Source organism: Labeo rohita, chromosome 9, assembly GCF_022985175.1.
Source record: "Labeo rohita strain BAU-BD-2019 chromosome 9, IGBB_LRoh.1.0, whole genome shotgun sequence".
Taxonomy (NCBI): Eukaryota; Metazoa; Chordata; class Actinopteri; order Cypriniformes; family Cyprinidae; genus Labeo; species Labeo rohita.
In genome coordinates this window covers 9891889-9908057 of record NC_066877.1, presented here as the reverse complement: position 1 = coordinate 9908057, position 16169 = coordinate 9891889, and the positions used below count along the sequence as shown (strand labels likewise).

General features: G+C 35.9%; 1 protein-coding gene across 1 annotated transcript in view; it reads right to left on the bottom strand.

Annotated features, from left to right (window-relative positions):
• Window positions 1-16169, bottom strand: part of inpp4aa (inositol polyphosphate-4-phosphatase type I Aa) — a 34164-nt gene that overhangs the window by 17553 nt on the left and 442 nt on the right. Inside the window, 6 exon segments of the mRNA XM_051119094.1 lie at window positions 355-463; window positions 589-668; window positions 741-857; window positions 969-1087; window positions 1629-1673; window positions 3062-3271. Of these exon segments, the coding sequence (XP_050975051.1) occupies window positions 355-463; window positions 589-668; window positions 741-857; window positions 969-1087; window positions 1629-1673; window positions 3062-3161 (570 nt within the window). The 5' untranslated portion in view covers window positions 3162-3271.

Genomic DNA, 16169 nt, shown 5'->3' with positions numbered 1-16169 from the left:
TAAAGTTAGAAAAATGCTATTACAAAGGTAAAAACAAAATTCCCCTGTAAATCACTCTAAGGAGTCAAATATCACCTCGTAATGGGAAGGCTAATTTTTGATCAGATTTTTTGATTATTGATTAGAAGGTGCTCCTAAAATTTTGACTGTGCTCCAAAAGTTTTAAAGTTAGGAGCACAAGTGCTCCTAAAAAGAAAAGTAAGCGTAGAGCCCTGAATAGCTTAGTCAATGGATATTTATAATTACATTAGTTAACAGTAATTCAAATCTCAGTTTTGGACAGTGGCCACTTTAAACCTCACATCAGTCGACCACTAATGTATAGTGTGAAGAATAGCGTACATAAGCACTCACCCTGCCATTAACTGTGTCTGAGCGTGCCAGAGGAGCTCGCTGGTCTCTCCTCTCCTCTATCTGCCATGCAATGATGGTAATGTTACCCATCCGCTCATTCTCTGCTGATCTGAGCCAGTGAAATGCCCACAAATAGGTGTCAAACTACATTTCCCGGTATTCCTAATAAATTACACGCTAACGTTATGCTATGGGATTACACATCAGCTTTGTACCTATTTTTATCTGACATACCGCAGAGTGAGGTGTAGCCTGTGGTGTTTGTCTTGAAGCAGCTCTTTTACTGCAAACATAGCCGAACCGAGCAGGTACATCTAATAAAACAGAGAGTTTATGAGGCTGAGCAAAGCTGTGCACAATGTTAAGAATAATGCTTTCTGTCTTACAGTCCCCTGTGAGCGGTCCTTCACATCGTAGACAGACAGTTTGATTTGAGTATGCTGGGTAATCAGAGAGTCCTGGAAGAAGGCAATGCTGCTCAAGAAGATTGGATTACTAGTGCCCTAGGAAAAAAGGGAAATGCCTGCATTAAATTCACCTCAAAATGCAAAATATGATATTTAACAGATTTCAGGGCTAGTTTAGTTTCAAACTCTTTTGGTTTCCATCTTCACCTCTATAATTTCAGTCTGTGCATGTTTGGTCCAAAACGCCTGTGGAGGGGTGGTGCAGCTCACTGCTACAAAGCTACTGGGTTTGCGGTCCAGAGATGGAGTGACCAGCTCACTGCATGCTGGGACAAGAATGACAATCATTCAGTAAGTTAATTATGGAGGACAGTGATTTAATTGCAATTACACTCATAGCAGCACTACAATCTAATCTTTCTTGCAATGAAAAGTGAAATATGTCATACAAACAAATGTCAGATAACCCAAGGTGGCTAACTGCCATCAACATGACGTTTCGTCATGGAAAATGTAATATAACTGTCAGGGAGTACAGCTCAAGTCAGACATAACCCAGTTCACCACACAATGGAAATATTTTATTTAACAACCCACAGATAAACTGCATAAATGTTTATTCCAGGTGAGCAAAGAGGGTACGGCTGATTAACAGTTTATTTCCTTCACAAATACAGTACGGCTGAATATTGTTAGTGCTGGTAGTCAAAAAAGGAGGAAGGATATTGAGGAACGGTTGCAGATGTACACACATCTCCTGAATAAGTAGATTTCAGCTTTGGTGGCTTTGTATTGCACACAAGAATTTCACTTTTTATAACGCTGCACCTTGATCACTTTATGATTGACTGATCAGCTGATACTCACCCAGACTGAACTCCAGCACTGGCTCATCAGGATCCTGACTGCTTCCTAAACACACGTGAAACACAACACACAATTCCCATGAATAACATTGAGATTATCTCAATGCAAGATATGCAGAATATGTAAGAAATATTCTGGGTAAAATTTAAGTATTGCTTTCACATCCCCTAGTATGTGGAATTTGATTCACAGGAGGAGGAATTTACTAAATTAGTCTAAATGGATTTACACAATGGATTTAGACAATTTATGCCTCTTTTTCCTTATATTTTATATGCATTTAAACTTAAAGTTCCACATTGGTTATCACAGATATTAAATAGATATGTATCAAACAAATATTGTTTCAGATCAATATAAAAATATACTGACATCGGAAAAATGTACATCTATTAATAATTGTGGTATTTATATTATTGTGTACATGATAACATGTTTATTAAATATGTAAACATTTATGTGCATTTCAAACAGAGTAAAATGGACATTTCTTTGAACTTAAATCATAAATGTAGTGAATAATTTTAGTTAAATTCAATGTAAAGGGATAGTTCACTCCAAATTACCCCATGATTTACTCATCCTCAAGCCATCCTACCTGTATATGACTTCCTTTCATGTCCTGACTCTTCCAAGCTTTATAATGGAAGTGAATGGGTGTTGAGATTTTGAAGCAAAATGATGTGCATCCATCCATCATAAAAAGTACTCCACATGGCTCCGAGGGCTTAATAAAGGCCTTCTTAAGTGAATCAATGCATTTTTGTAAGAAAAACATCCATATTTAAAACTTTATAAAGCATAATCTCTAGCTTCCGCTAACTGTCATATGCATGTTCAGGAGAGAAGGAAGCTACAGATTGCAGTTTATAAAGTTTTAAATATGCATACTTTTCTTGCAAAAATGCATTGATTCACTTCAGAGGGCCTTTATTAACCCTCCAGAGCCGTGTGAAAGGGGGCGGACGGGGCATTTTTCCATTTTTCTTTTACAGGACAGTGGAGATGAGACAGGAAGTGAGTGGGAGAGAGAGAGGGGGGTGAAATCAGGGAAGGTCCACAAGGCGGGATTCGATCTCGGGACACCCGACGAGCAACTGCACCATATATCGGCGCACTTGGAGCAGACAGTGGAGCACGTTTTATGATGGATGGATGCAGTTTATTGGACTTCAAAATCTCAACAGCCATTCACTGCCATTATAAAGCTTGGAAAAGCAAGAACTTTTTTTTTTAATATAACTGTTGTATTCGTCTGAAAGAATAAAGTCATGAACACTTAGGATGGATTGAGGTTGAGTAAATCATGGGGAGATTTTCATTTTTGGGTGAACTATCCCTTCCAGGTCTTTTTAAAGCAACTGTAGCATAATTATTACCACAGAAAATCATTTCTCAGTTTGTTAAAAAATTAATAATTAAATAAATTATACCTGTTAGGGCCAACCCCATCATCTCTGAGGACAAATCAAATGTGTTGGCTCGGTACACAGACCATGGCCTGTGACGTGGACTGCGCTCCCTTCCTGCCATCTTGGCTCCAGTTACTTCAGTGACCAATGTAAGTCTTACACTCCCACTTTATGTCACCGGTAAAGATTTTCCAGTAATCCAGGCTCTGTTTCAGTCTAAAAGTTTGGAATCTAAAAGCAGGAGAGAGAAAGGGACAAAATATGTCAACATTTGCATCACCATTTGTCTGGAGACTGAAGAACCAGTGGACCCTGAGGCTGTTAACCTGAGACAACCTAAGAATGAGACATATGCTTGATTTCAAACCGCTATGTACGTCTCTGCATTATTTATGTGGTCTCATAGGAAGGCATTTATAATTGAACACAATGACAGAACTGCAATCAGAGAGAGTCAGTGCCAAAGAATTGTCTTATGTTTATATGAATAGATAATTCATGACTTAAAGGAAATGTTTCACAAACAGGATGCTAAGAAGGATTCCCAATAATAGGTACCACCTTCAGGCCAACACTTTATATAGATATAGCGTAAAGGAAGTGCTACATGCTTCAAATGATCAAACATCATACATGGCTGAATACAATCATTCTTTTTTCAAATGTAGACCGTTCATAGGTCTTTTTGAGTAAAGAAATTATACAATACAGGTCAAAAGTTTGGAACATTTAATGGATAGTTCACCCAAAACTTCTGTCATTAATTACTCAACCTCATATCATTGCAAACCTGTAAGACTCTTGTTCATCGTCAGAAAAAAAATAACATAAAAAAATATTTTTGATGAAATCTGAGAGCTTTCTGATCTTACATAGACCACAACGTTCAAGGCCCAGAAAGGTAGTAAGAACATTGTTAAAACAGTCCATGTGACATCAGTAGTTCAACCGTAATGTTATGAAGATACAAGAACACTTTTTGTGTGCAAAGAAAACAAAAATGACATAATATAGCTGCAAGCAACAGTTACTGCGGTTCAAGCGCTTTTTCAAGCACGTGTAAAAAAAATACATTATTTAGCAAGCCTGTAAACACCAAATCAATTATTTTAAAAAAGCATTTTTGGCAAATCCAGGTAATTTACCCTAGAAATATTGTGTTTTTTAACCTTTATGAATGTTATAGTGCCAACTGTGGTTTGATCTCCTTAAAACTTTGCATGCTTGTGTAGAATCACCTGTCTAATGTAATAGCCTCCCAAAGGGTAAATTTCAACATTTTTTTTGATAATTATTGACCTAGAGAGTCCAGAGAATTGTACCACAGTGTTTTTTTGCCAGAAATAACCTAGGACTAGATTGCAAAAGTAGGTATTGGACATCTTCTCAATCATTTAACAAACGATTTGATTGACAGCAGTGATTCTAGAGGAGGAATGAGGAGGCAGAGTAATTGTCTGGAATGAGGAGTTCTATAGCATAATACAAATACTGTACGTATGTGCAAAAAACTGTGCAACGTAAAATTGTTTACATCCTTGAAAAAGTCGTACAGGCCCACCGAGTTTCAGTCTGAACGGCCTTCGTTAACCTTGCCTAACAGGTGCTTAAACTTTGTCGGCCCATGTTTTTTTGAGATACGCAAACTTCCTTTTAGATTTTCATATTGATAGGACAAATTGTTTCACAGTTTTATATAGAGCCACAGTGTGGCCAAGCTTTGTGGTTTTGTTCCTGTGACCTCTGACTGAGCTCTTACGTATGTGTACTGAGTTTGGCAAAGATATCTCATTACGTTCAGGAGTTATAGGCATTTTACTAAAGTGGCCCTGCCCCTTTTGAACGTTTTGGCGCCCCTTTGGACAGTGAGTTGAAAGTTGAACTTTGTTTTTGATAATTATTGATATTCACTCTCCATCTTTCTGCGCTGGTTTGGTCACGATCGGGCAAAAAACCTACACTGTAAAAACTAAAAAACACAATTTGTTGCGCCAGCTTAAAGCAATTTGTTACCCTGCTGCCTTAAAATGTTAAGTTCAGTCAACTAAATAAGTTTAGTCAACTTGAAATGTTGAGTTGTACTAAGTAACAACTTAGATATTTGTCTTTGCTAAACTTAACAGATGGGTAAGTAACCCAGCTGCCTTAAAATTTTAAATTGATTCAACTCAAATATCTAAATTGTCACTTAGTGTAATTTAACATTTCGAGTTGAATAAAGTTTTTTTTGAGTTGACTGAACTTAAAATTTGAAGGCAGCCAGGTTACAAATTATTTTAAGTTGACTCAACAAATTGTTTTTTACAGTGTAGGACTAGTTCGCAAAAGTGTTTTTTTCAAAAACTGCGAAATACCCCAAAATTTTGCCAGGCTCACGATCAAATCAGAGGCGTGCGTTTTGTCCAGCATGAGCCAAGGATTCCAACGACATAAGACACATGAGCCTGTGACTGACGGAGTTTTGTTCACTATGATTTCATACTTTTGTTCACTGTAGCGCCCCCGTTAGGCCGATTGGGCCGAGCCTTGGTCATGTTGTAGGTGGTACGAGTACTACCATCCCTCCAAGTTTCAAGTCTCTACGAGAGATTGCTGATCAGTGACCGTTCTAACAACTACAATAGTGTTTCAGCACAATGCGCTTGAACCCTTAAAAATATCTTAATTTGTGTTCCCAAGATGAACGAAGGTCTTACGAGTTTGAAACGACATGAGGGTGCAAAATAAACTTGGTCATTTGTCATAAATAAAGAATTGGAGACTGGGTGAAGGAGTGTATTTATCACCAAGTGCTTTATGAAAGCAGAGAAAATAAAACTGAAAATAGGGTTGCAAGTCTCTCAGCATGTCCAACCATTGAGTGATTTATTTGCTCTGTGTTGTTTTAGTAGGAATTATGTAAATAATGTAACCGCAAATACACATACCAAAGTACTATAAAATTAGCTAAACAATTTCTGTCAAGCAACTTCCTATTCTGAGCGTTTGGCTGCAAAGCATGCTATCACAGTATTACAACTGAATCCTGACATACAGACAGTGGAGTAAATGAGGATGCAAATACGGTACATCCGTGGCGGATGGAAGGTTTTTGGCTGTGGTAGGCAAAGCAGCAGGTAGTGGGCTGCAGTCTGGGTCTGAAGGGGTGGACGTCTGAATCTGACTCAGTCTCCAGCAAACACAACCAACAACCCACCAGCCTTCCATCTGCCTGATTTAGTCCGTCACACAGCCTAGAAACATTTCACAATGAACAACACATTTATCATAATGCGTTCACAGCAATTAAGAATGGAAATGGCCATCATCAGTATACTCATCTCCCGCCTGGAGTTAAAGACCTCCATAAAGTGCAGCAGAAGGTTTGATGATTAGCACACTCATATTAGCCTTGACATTTCACGCACGTTAACCAGCAGTCTCGGTGCTGCTTCATTCTCTAAAATGATTTCTCACAGGCCTCATTCAGACTTACATTCAATTATGATTTAAAAGAAACCATCTTCAAACCAAATGCACCAATTTGATACGGATTCCATCAGGAGGATATGGAAATATATAGGAAAACAGATGAAACTGACTGTGGTGAGATGTTTGTTGATGTTAATTAAATGTTGTTTCTCACCTCAAAGATCTTGCTGTAGTCACACTGAATCACAGCACAACACAAACACATTTAACAGATACTCATAATGTGAAAAACAGACAGGTTTATGGAGCGACGAATGAAAATGGGGGATGATTCTCTAGAGAAATTAAAGAGGTTAAAGGTTACGACTGTTAAATAAGAAACCTGTTTTCTCGTAGCTTAGCGTTAGGGCTGAACCACTGATGTCACAACAGACTATTTTAACAATGTCCTTACTACACTGTAAAAAACAATTTGTTGAGTCAGCTTAAAATAATTTGTAACCTGGCTGCCTTAAAATTTTAAGTTCAGTCAACTCAAAGTTTATTCAACTTGAAATGTTAAATTACACTAAGTGACAACTTAGATATTTGAGTTGCATCAACTTAAAATTTTAAGGCAGCTGGGTTACTTACCCATCTGTTAAGTTTAGCAAACACAAATATCTAAGTTGTTACTTAGTACAGCTTAACATTTCAAGTTGACTAAACTTATTTTAGTTGACTGAACTTAAAATTTTAAGGCAGCAGGGTAACAAACTATTTTAAGCTGACTCAACAAATTGTGTTTTTTATTTTTTACAGTGTACTTTTCTGGGCCTTGAACGTAGCAGTACTGTTGCTGTCTATGCAGGGTCAGAAAGCTCTCAGATTTCATCGAAAATATCTTAATTTGTGTTTTGAAGATGAACGAAGGTCTTACGGTTTTGGAACTACATAAGGGTGAACTACCGCTTTAAGGTCTCAAGAATGTCCTCTCCTGCAGGAGGTCTTTTACTCAGTGATTAAGAACAGTACAGGGCTGACAGAACAAATGACTGCTTCTTTCTTGCTTGTTCCCCGTCACATGAATTGCACCAAAATAAAAAGGACCACTGTATGGACCACAAAACCTATTGTTATGGGTTAAATCATGATGGAGCACTTTCTACTGTGAATGCATGTGCTCAATGCATATTTTCATAAGTTTGCATAAGTTTATGCCAATAGAGTGAGAAAAAGAATCAATTTCAACAAACACAGCAACTTTATGTTGTAAGCATAGACAAATGTGTGGCTTTGCGTTTGCTGAAAAAAGAATTTGCATCAGATCCAAGAATAAACAGTGTCTGGATGCCCAAGTGAACACTGCTGGTTCAAATATCAGGAAGTGGAAGTTACAACCAACACTGCTTCAAAGAAGTCAGGCCTCAAAGCTCTTTGTGTAAAGATGACTATGATGACTTATGAGAGAAGTCACAAAACAGGACCACTTTTAACGGAACTAGAGTAGCTAAAAATGGTGCACAGGTTAGATGTATTCTGAGCTTTGTGCAACACTGTACAGAACCAGTGATGTGTTGCATCAACGTTAAGCTGCACATCATCTCAGAATGTTCCCTAGTATAGACCAATCATCTATGAGCCTTTTTCGCTCTTGTAGATTTCAGGAACAAGAAAATGAGTGAATAATTATGCATCCTACTAACATCCTAAAACAAATCCATTGTTAAAAGAGTTGACTAATGTGATTGTTATTATAATGTTAGTACTGTGACAAGCACATGTAAATATGGCTAGAAAGTAGAGATGGAATGATATTATCAATATCGTGGTATCGTGATAACAAAACTGTCTCAATATTATCATGGTCGCATAAAAGTCTTTAAAGATGTGTTTTGGGCCATTATGCTTTGGCACAGTATCTGTCAGACGAACTTAATCCCTGCATCAAGTCTGAACAATTCGTTCAAGCGATCAGCTCATGGTCCGGTGTTTTCTGCGCCTTAGAACGGCTCAGTTCACAGTGAATGCAGTGAACTCATTTATTGCATGTGCTGAGTTTAACACGCATTTGGGAACGCAATTATGCTTTATTTTCACGGCAGATGATTATAGCATTTTACTAGATTTGTAGTGAGACGCCTTTTTGTAAGCCTGTTTTCACTGAAGTCTGAGTTTTACGTCAAAATAAAAGTTCTACTGCCATTTCCATCAAAATAAAAGCTGTCTTAAATAAAAGTGCAGCATGAATTGCTGACAGCTAGTGGTTTAAATGAGTAAAGTTACTGTGGTCCAAATTCAAAATATCTCTTTCAGGTGTAGAAATTAGGAAAGAAGTATTGTAATTTCCCACTGTAGTGTAAAGCAAAAATAATATACCTATGAAATATTATTTTTTATTTATTTTACAGAGCAATTGTTTCAGAATAGCTATTACTGGAATTATAAAATTGTTGTTATTATTATTATTATTATATTCTAATTTGTTTGGCTTCTAAACACCAATACAAATGTAATTTAGATTGAGACAGTATATCACAAGTACACTTTAATGTTCAGGTACAAGCCAATTCAAGTTCTTAAGTTTTCTTAGGATGGGTCGGAGCTCTTAATTTTGAACTCTCAAAGTGCATTAGATAGAAGAATTTAACTTTAAAATGTACACTTGTTTGAGATTAAAAAGTATTTAAATTGTATTTTTTTAATGAAAATAACAGATCGTTTCGCTAGATAAGACCCTTCTTTCTCGGCTGGAATTGTTTACAACCGCATTTGGGATCGTTTAAGCCGCATTTAAACTGCATTTTGGAAGTTCAAAATCGGGGAACCATATTAGTCCATTATATGGAGAAAAATGCAGAAATGTTTTCCTCAAAAAACATAATTTCTTTATGACTGAAGAAAGAAAGACATGAACATCTTGGATGACAAGGGGGTGAGTACATTATATGTGAATCTTTGTTTTGGAAGTGGACTTCTCCTTTAATACTTAAATATACATAATATACACAGTACACACACATACATTGGATCCAATTAATCATGCTTAATCGCTTGACAGCACTAATAAAAATTAATTTAGACATTCATTGTGTACCTTGTCAGAAAGAGACGGTATCTGTCAGGTGAAAGCCCATTGTCACATTCTTTCAATCTAGACAACTCCAGTGATAATAAAGGGAGATGAATTTATTTCTGGCTCATCATGCCACTGGGACAAAGGCCAACACCTGTTTCAGAATTTAGGAACTACTGTATAACGATGACATCATCACTTTCTGAAGAGCAATATTTATCTTTCTTCTTTTTCTTCTGCACAATTATCTACAATTAATTCAGCTCAAACCATTTACACACAGAAAGACCTATTTCAAAAACCTATTTTTGCAAATAATGTGTGACGGACACAACACAACAATCCGTCGGCACACAGCACGCTGTTGCAGTGTCACTCTAAACTGTCAGTTCTCAGTCTCCCACAACCACATCCTGACCTTTTGCTTAATCAGGAAGTGTGAGTGACTTTCTCTTCAGCTAAGCTTTCTGGGACTAGCAATGAGCAGAGATTTTCTATTTTACTGTTACCTCAGCAGAGCTATGTATACATGCTACAGACCTGCATATTCTGGCCTACTAATCAATAGCGCTATTGCAGTGCTGTTTCATTCAATGCAGGCTTGACAAAACATCCATCAAGGACATAAAGCGGGTGCTCATGAGCACACTTTTAAACACAAATTGCAAATCTGCAACACATCAAGAGCACTATTTAAGAAAGGGCCTGTCTATTATGTTTTTGTATTCAAAATGCATGACAGGAAACTGTAAATAGAACAAAAAGAATACCAAAAGAGTTCTGAATGTGTTGTATCATTTGAAACAGTTCGGCAGGGAAATCAAACAAAGGAGATCTAAAGTAATTATGGACAACACTTTCAGCATCTCTGAAACTAAAAGAAAAACGGAGGCGGGAAATATTACGGAGGAGGCATTACAATCAATGAAGGAGGTTTATATAACTCTTTCATGTCTAAACACAGAATAGAGTGAGATGAATCTTGAGGCCTACTAACATTTGGTCAGATATTAGTGGCCATTTACACCTTGTGTAAACAAAGCAGTAAGAAGAGTGTGGAAATTCTGCCCTGGTTTATAAACATACTGATGTACCTCATAAGCATAGCATTGGTGTCTGAAATCGTGCCACCAAATTAACTGTAAAATAAAGCTACTAAAGTTACTACAATAAGACAAGAACTGAGTCATGTTTCTATTTATGTAGAGATATTATATGCGTGATAAACATTTAAAGGAAATGAATCCATGCCTGAGAGTGTTTCTGCATGAACAGCTCTTTACATGTGGGCCTGTGTACATAAACTAATGCATGAATACACAACCACTCAAGATGAAAGAAATTAATACTTGTATTTATTAAAGATGCATTAAAATAATAAGAAGTTAAGAGATTTATAATGTTACAAAACATTTTTATTTCAAATAAATGCAGTTATTTTGAACTTGCAATTCATCAAATAATGATTTTATCACAGTATTCAACAAATATGTGACACTGGACCACAAAATCATTCATACTGTAAGTAGCACGGGTATATTTGTAGCAATTTTTTCTTTAATGCCAAAAATCGTTAGGATATTAAGTAAAGATCATGTTCCATGAAGATATTTTGTAAATTTCCTACCATTTCCATGTATATCAAAACTTAGTTTTTGAGTAGTAATATGCATTGCTAGGAACTTCATTTGGACAACTTTAAAGGCAATTTCTCAATATTTTCTTTTATTTTGCACCTTTAGATTCCAGATTTTCAAATAGCTGTATTTTGCCCAAATATTGTCCCTTCCTAACAAATGGAAATGGAAATCTTATTTATAGCTTTCAGATGAAGTGTAAATCCTAATTTCCTAATCCTAATAAAACTATTTTTAAGACTGATTATAATAAGAAATGTTTCTTGAGCGTCAAATCAGCATATTAAAATAATATGCGAAGGATCAGATATGAGCATATCTGAAAGATCATGTGAAAATGAAGACTGGAGTAATGATGCTGAAAATTCCAATTTGCCGTCACAGGAATAAATGACATTTTTAAATATATTAAAATAAAAAACAATTATTTCAAATTGTAGTAATATTACTATTTTACTATTACTGTATTTTGTCATAATAAATAAGCCTTTAATATATATTCATTTAATACATAATAATAATATAATATAATTCATTTAAAAACATCATTTTTCTAACAGTATTGTAGACTTGGAGTTTTTTCCATTTTTATCCATTTTTGTTTTGTAGAGAAAAAGACAAAATGGTGCATCTGTCAACTTTCATACACATAAATGTATCAGGACAAAGTCTTTTGACTACAGGACAAAAAGGCCATCTTTAATACAGACAGTTCATCCAATAAAGAAAATTGTCAATATCTACTCACCATCTTGTCGATCTAAACCTATGCTGTATTATTTCTGTATAATTTGTATAATTATTTCTGTGACAAGAGAAGAATCTTTACACAGCTCTTTGTCATAAAAAAACAAAAACATCAAACTCTAAAAGGGCTCCATTGAAGTAGTTCATATAACACATGCATAAGCCTTCTGAAGCCATTTTATATTGTGCACAGATTAAAATTTAAATCTGAAACTCAAACATTGACTCCCAACCCTTCATGTTTGCGTCATGTTCGACATCAACGTGTCAATGACAAATGTCACTGGTGCTATAAACAAAAGTGACACATCAGTTCAAATATGGAGAATGACGTGAATAAATATTGACAGTATTCATTTTTGCCTGGACTATACCTTTGCGTCTCCAATAGGTTCGTTAAAGCAAAGTCTAAAAATATAAAACGAACTGTAATCCTACATATGCCAAAATCAAAGAAGAATATCAGCCGTTTAATCTCTGTTTTAATTGGATTCATATAAACAGTAATTAAACCAATCATGAACAGCCATTTCCTTTTAGTGATGAGTCACTGCCTGGGTGAGAACAGGATTATCCACGCTCTCCTTTCATCTAGACCGTACACTATTGCTTTTGGCTGAGCGAAATTCTGCTTCTATGAATGAGCAACCAATCTCTCTGAAAAATGTGTCGTCACTGTCTCTGACACACAATTGAATGGTGTGTAGATGTCATAGCAAGTCAAGACGACCACACAGAGACTGACTTGCAGGAGACATGCAGTACAGTTACAGAGATGAGAGTAACATATGTGCTAAATTTGGGCTTCATGCTTGAATTGGCAGTATAACAGCAAAGCACTTGTCATTGGCAGCATCTGTCTCGCAATAAAAAATCCATGAACTTGAGGTTCATAAACTGTCGTAGCACTGGTCAGACCATGAGAAAAATAGCTATTTGTTTTACACCTACACAGCATCAGTTGTCTTTGTAAAGGCCAGTGGGTACCTCTTGCAGTGAGAGGTTGTTGAATAGAGATGGTGGAGTAAACTATAGGCCTAAATGTCTGATCAGTTTATATCATGATAAATGTCCTGTGAGAATAGAAACAAAGCTCTAGGCTTTTCATTTTCACAAGACACTGAAAAATAACATCATTCTTCTTCACTTCTATTTTTTAGAACTTAAGTAAGAAAGACATGAACATCTTGGATAACAAGGGGGTGAGTACATTATATGTGAATCTTTGTTTTGGAAGTGGACTTCTCCTTTAATCTTTGCATTAATAACCCAGATCTTTCACTGAAAGGCTTTAGTGGACTGCTATATAACTGGTAAGAGTTTGGCATCCTTCACCAGTCGTTGGTGCCATTAATCCAGGTAATGATTAGAGTATTAAAAAACAGTGAACCTTTCATGTACAAGGAACAACTCCTACAGAAAACACTCAGTGAGGAGCCTTGTTTTTACAATTAGGGGCCACTGTTTCTACAATGAAAACATTGAATGACAAAAAAGGTGACAACGCATGCTTCAAATCAAATGTTGTCAGCAGAGCTGTCAAAGAATCATCCAGTTGTGTGATATACTGTACATGAAACTTGGCTCTATGCAAGATCGCATACTTTAGAACTATGTAGCAGGCGGAAAACAGTATGTCAACAGAGTACCTAAATGACCTACTATTGTCTGGAAAATTCTTAAAAGATTAGTTCACTTCCAGAACAAAAGTTTACAGATAACTGTCACCCAAGATGTTCATGTCTTTTTTTCTTTAGTCATAAAGAAATTGTTTTTTGAGGAAGACATTATAGGATTTTTCTTAATATAATGGACTTCTATGGTGCCCGCAAGTTTGAACTAACAAAATGCAGTTTAAATGCAGCTTCCAAGGGCTCTAAATGATCCCAGCAAAGGAAGAAGGGTCTTATGTCTTAAGGGTATTTTAAAAATTTACAATGTATATACTTTTTAACCTCAATTTTTTTTTTTTTTTTTTTTTTTTTTTTTTTTTTAGAAAATAACCAATTGTTTAACATCTTGGATAACAAGAGGGTGAGTAAATTTTAATTTTTTGTTCCAGAAGTAAACTTTTCCTTAGAGTGCACATCCAATGGACAATCTACTATCCCATGAGGCCAAGGGAGAAAATTTGTGAATGGCAGTGAAGCAACACAATTAACGGCGAAAGGTCTACATGACAGATGCAGTACATCCATACTATAAAAACATACTTTTGTAACAGTAAATAAATACTAAATCACAAGAAGTGCTACTCAGAGTATGTGACTATGGATACAATGTGTTTTCTAGGGATCAAGTGACAGTACTTCTGCAGCGATGTAGGATGATTTTGAAATGATTTTTGAAGTTGAGGGAGAAAATACGACTTGAGTTTTTCGACATACCCTAACTGTCTTGAGCCAGAATACACAGAGTTCAACAAGAGCAAGGCAAGACGAGTGTTTAAGAATAAAAAGTAATTTAAATTGTATTTGTTTAAATGAAAATAACCAATCGTTTCGCTAGATGAGACCCTTCTTCCTCAGCTGGGATTGTTTGAAGCCACATTTAAACTGCATTTTGGAAGTTCAAAATCGGGGCACCATATCAGTCCATTATAATAATAATTTCTTTACAACTTAAGTAAGAAAGACATGAACATCTTGGATAACAAGGGGGTGAGTACATTATATGTGAATCTTTGTTTTGGAAGTGGACTTCTCCTTTAATCTTTGCATTAATAACCCAGATCTTTCACTGAAAGGCTTTAGTGGACTGCTATATAATTGGTAAGAGTTTGGCATCCTTCACCAGTCGTTGGTGCCATTAATCCAGGTAATGATTAGAGTATTAAAAAACAGTGAACCTTTCATGTACAAGGAACAACTCCTACAGAAAACACTCAGTGAGGAGCCTTGTTTTTACAATGAGGAGCCACTGTTTTTACAATAAAAACATTGAATGACAAAAAAGGTGACAACGCATGCTTCAAATCAAATGTTGTCAGCAGAGCTGTCAAAGAATCATCCAGTTGTGTGATATACTGTACATGAAACTTGGCTCTATGCAAGATCGCATACTTTAGAACTATGTAGCAGGCGGAAAACAGTATGTCAACAGAGTACCTAAATGACCTACTATTGTCTGGAAAATTCTTAAAAGATTAGTTCACTTCCAGAACAAAAGTTTACAGATAACTGTCACCCAAGATGTTCATGTCTTTTTTTCTTTAGTCATAAAGAAATTGTTTTTTGAGGAAGACATTATAGGATTTTTCTCAATATAATGGACTTCTATGGTGCCCGCAAGTCTGAACTAACAAAATGCAGTTTAAATGCAGCTTTCGAGGGCTCTAAATGATCCCAGCAAAGGAAAAAGGGTCTTATGTCTTAAGGGTATTTAAAAAATTTACAATGTATATACTTTTTAACCTCAATTTTTTTTTTTTTTTTTTAGAAAATAACCAATTGTTTAACATCTTTGATGACAAGAGGGTAAGTAAATTTTAAATTTTTGTTCCAGAAGTGAACTCTTCCTTCGAGTGCACATCCAATGGACAATTTAGTATCCGATGAGGCCAAGGGAGAAAATTTGTGAATGGCAGTGAAGCAACACAATTAAAGGCGAAAGGTCTACATGACAGATGCAGTACATCCATACTATAAAAACATACTTTTGTAACAGTAAATAAATACTAAATCACAAGAAGTGCTACTCAGAGTATGTGATTATGCATACAATGTGTTTTCTAGGGATCAAGTGACACTGTATAACAAAACGTAATACAATTCTTGCAAAAACTGTTTACAGAGAATGTTTAAAATATTTTCTCTGATACTATAAAGGTGGCATAAATGCAGTTCTTTAAAACGGTTCCTAATTATACACCACACTCAAATACTAAAACAACTCCATTCATTTTAATAAAGTGCCACTGTTTACAAGACTCTCGTAAGTTACGGCTCAGTAAGCAAGTAAGATTTATTCAGTACTAAGAATGACTGCTTTATTTAAGAATGTTTGCATTATTTCACTAAAAAGACCAAGAGCCATTCGTTCAGAAATGAGATTCGCGTTTCGTTTCGAGTTGAAGCTACAGTGATGATGTTGTGGAGTGTATTTCATTACAGTTGTTTCTCCTGCATTGACAGATAAAGCAAAATCCGTTTTTTTAGAAACTAGGTTTAGGTTTTCATCTCCACTGTGTTCAAGAGGCCTTGTAAATAATGTCAACAGCCAATTTATAACCTGACTGATTCTTTCACCTGCAGGAACATTACTGGAGCATCTTGCAACG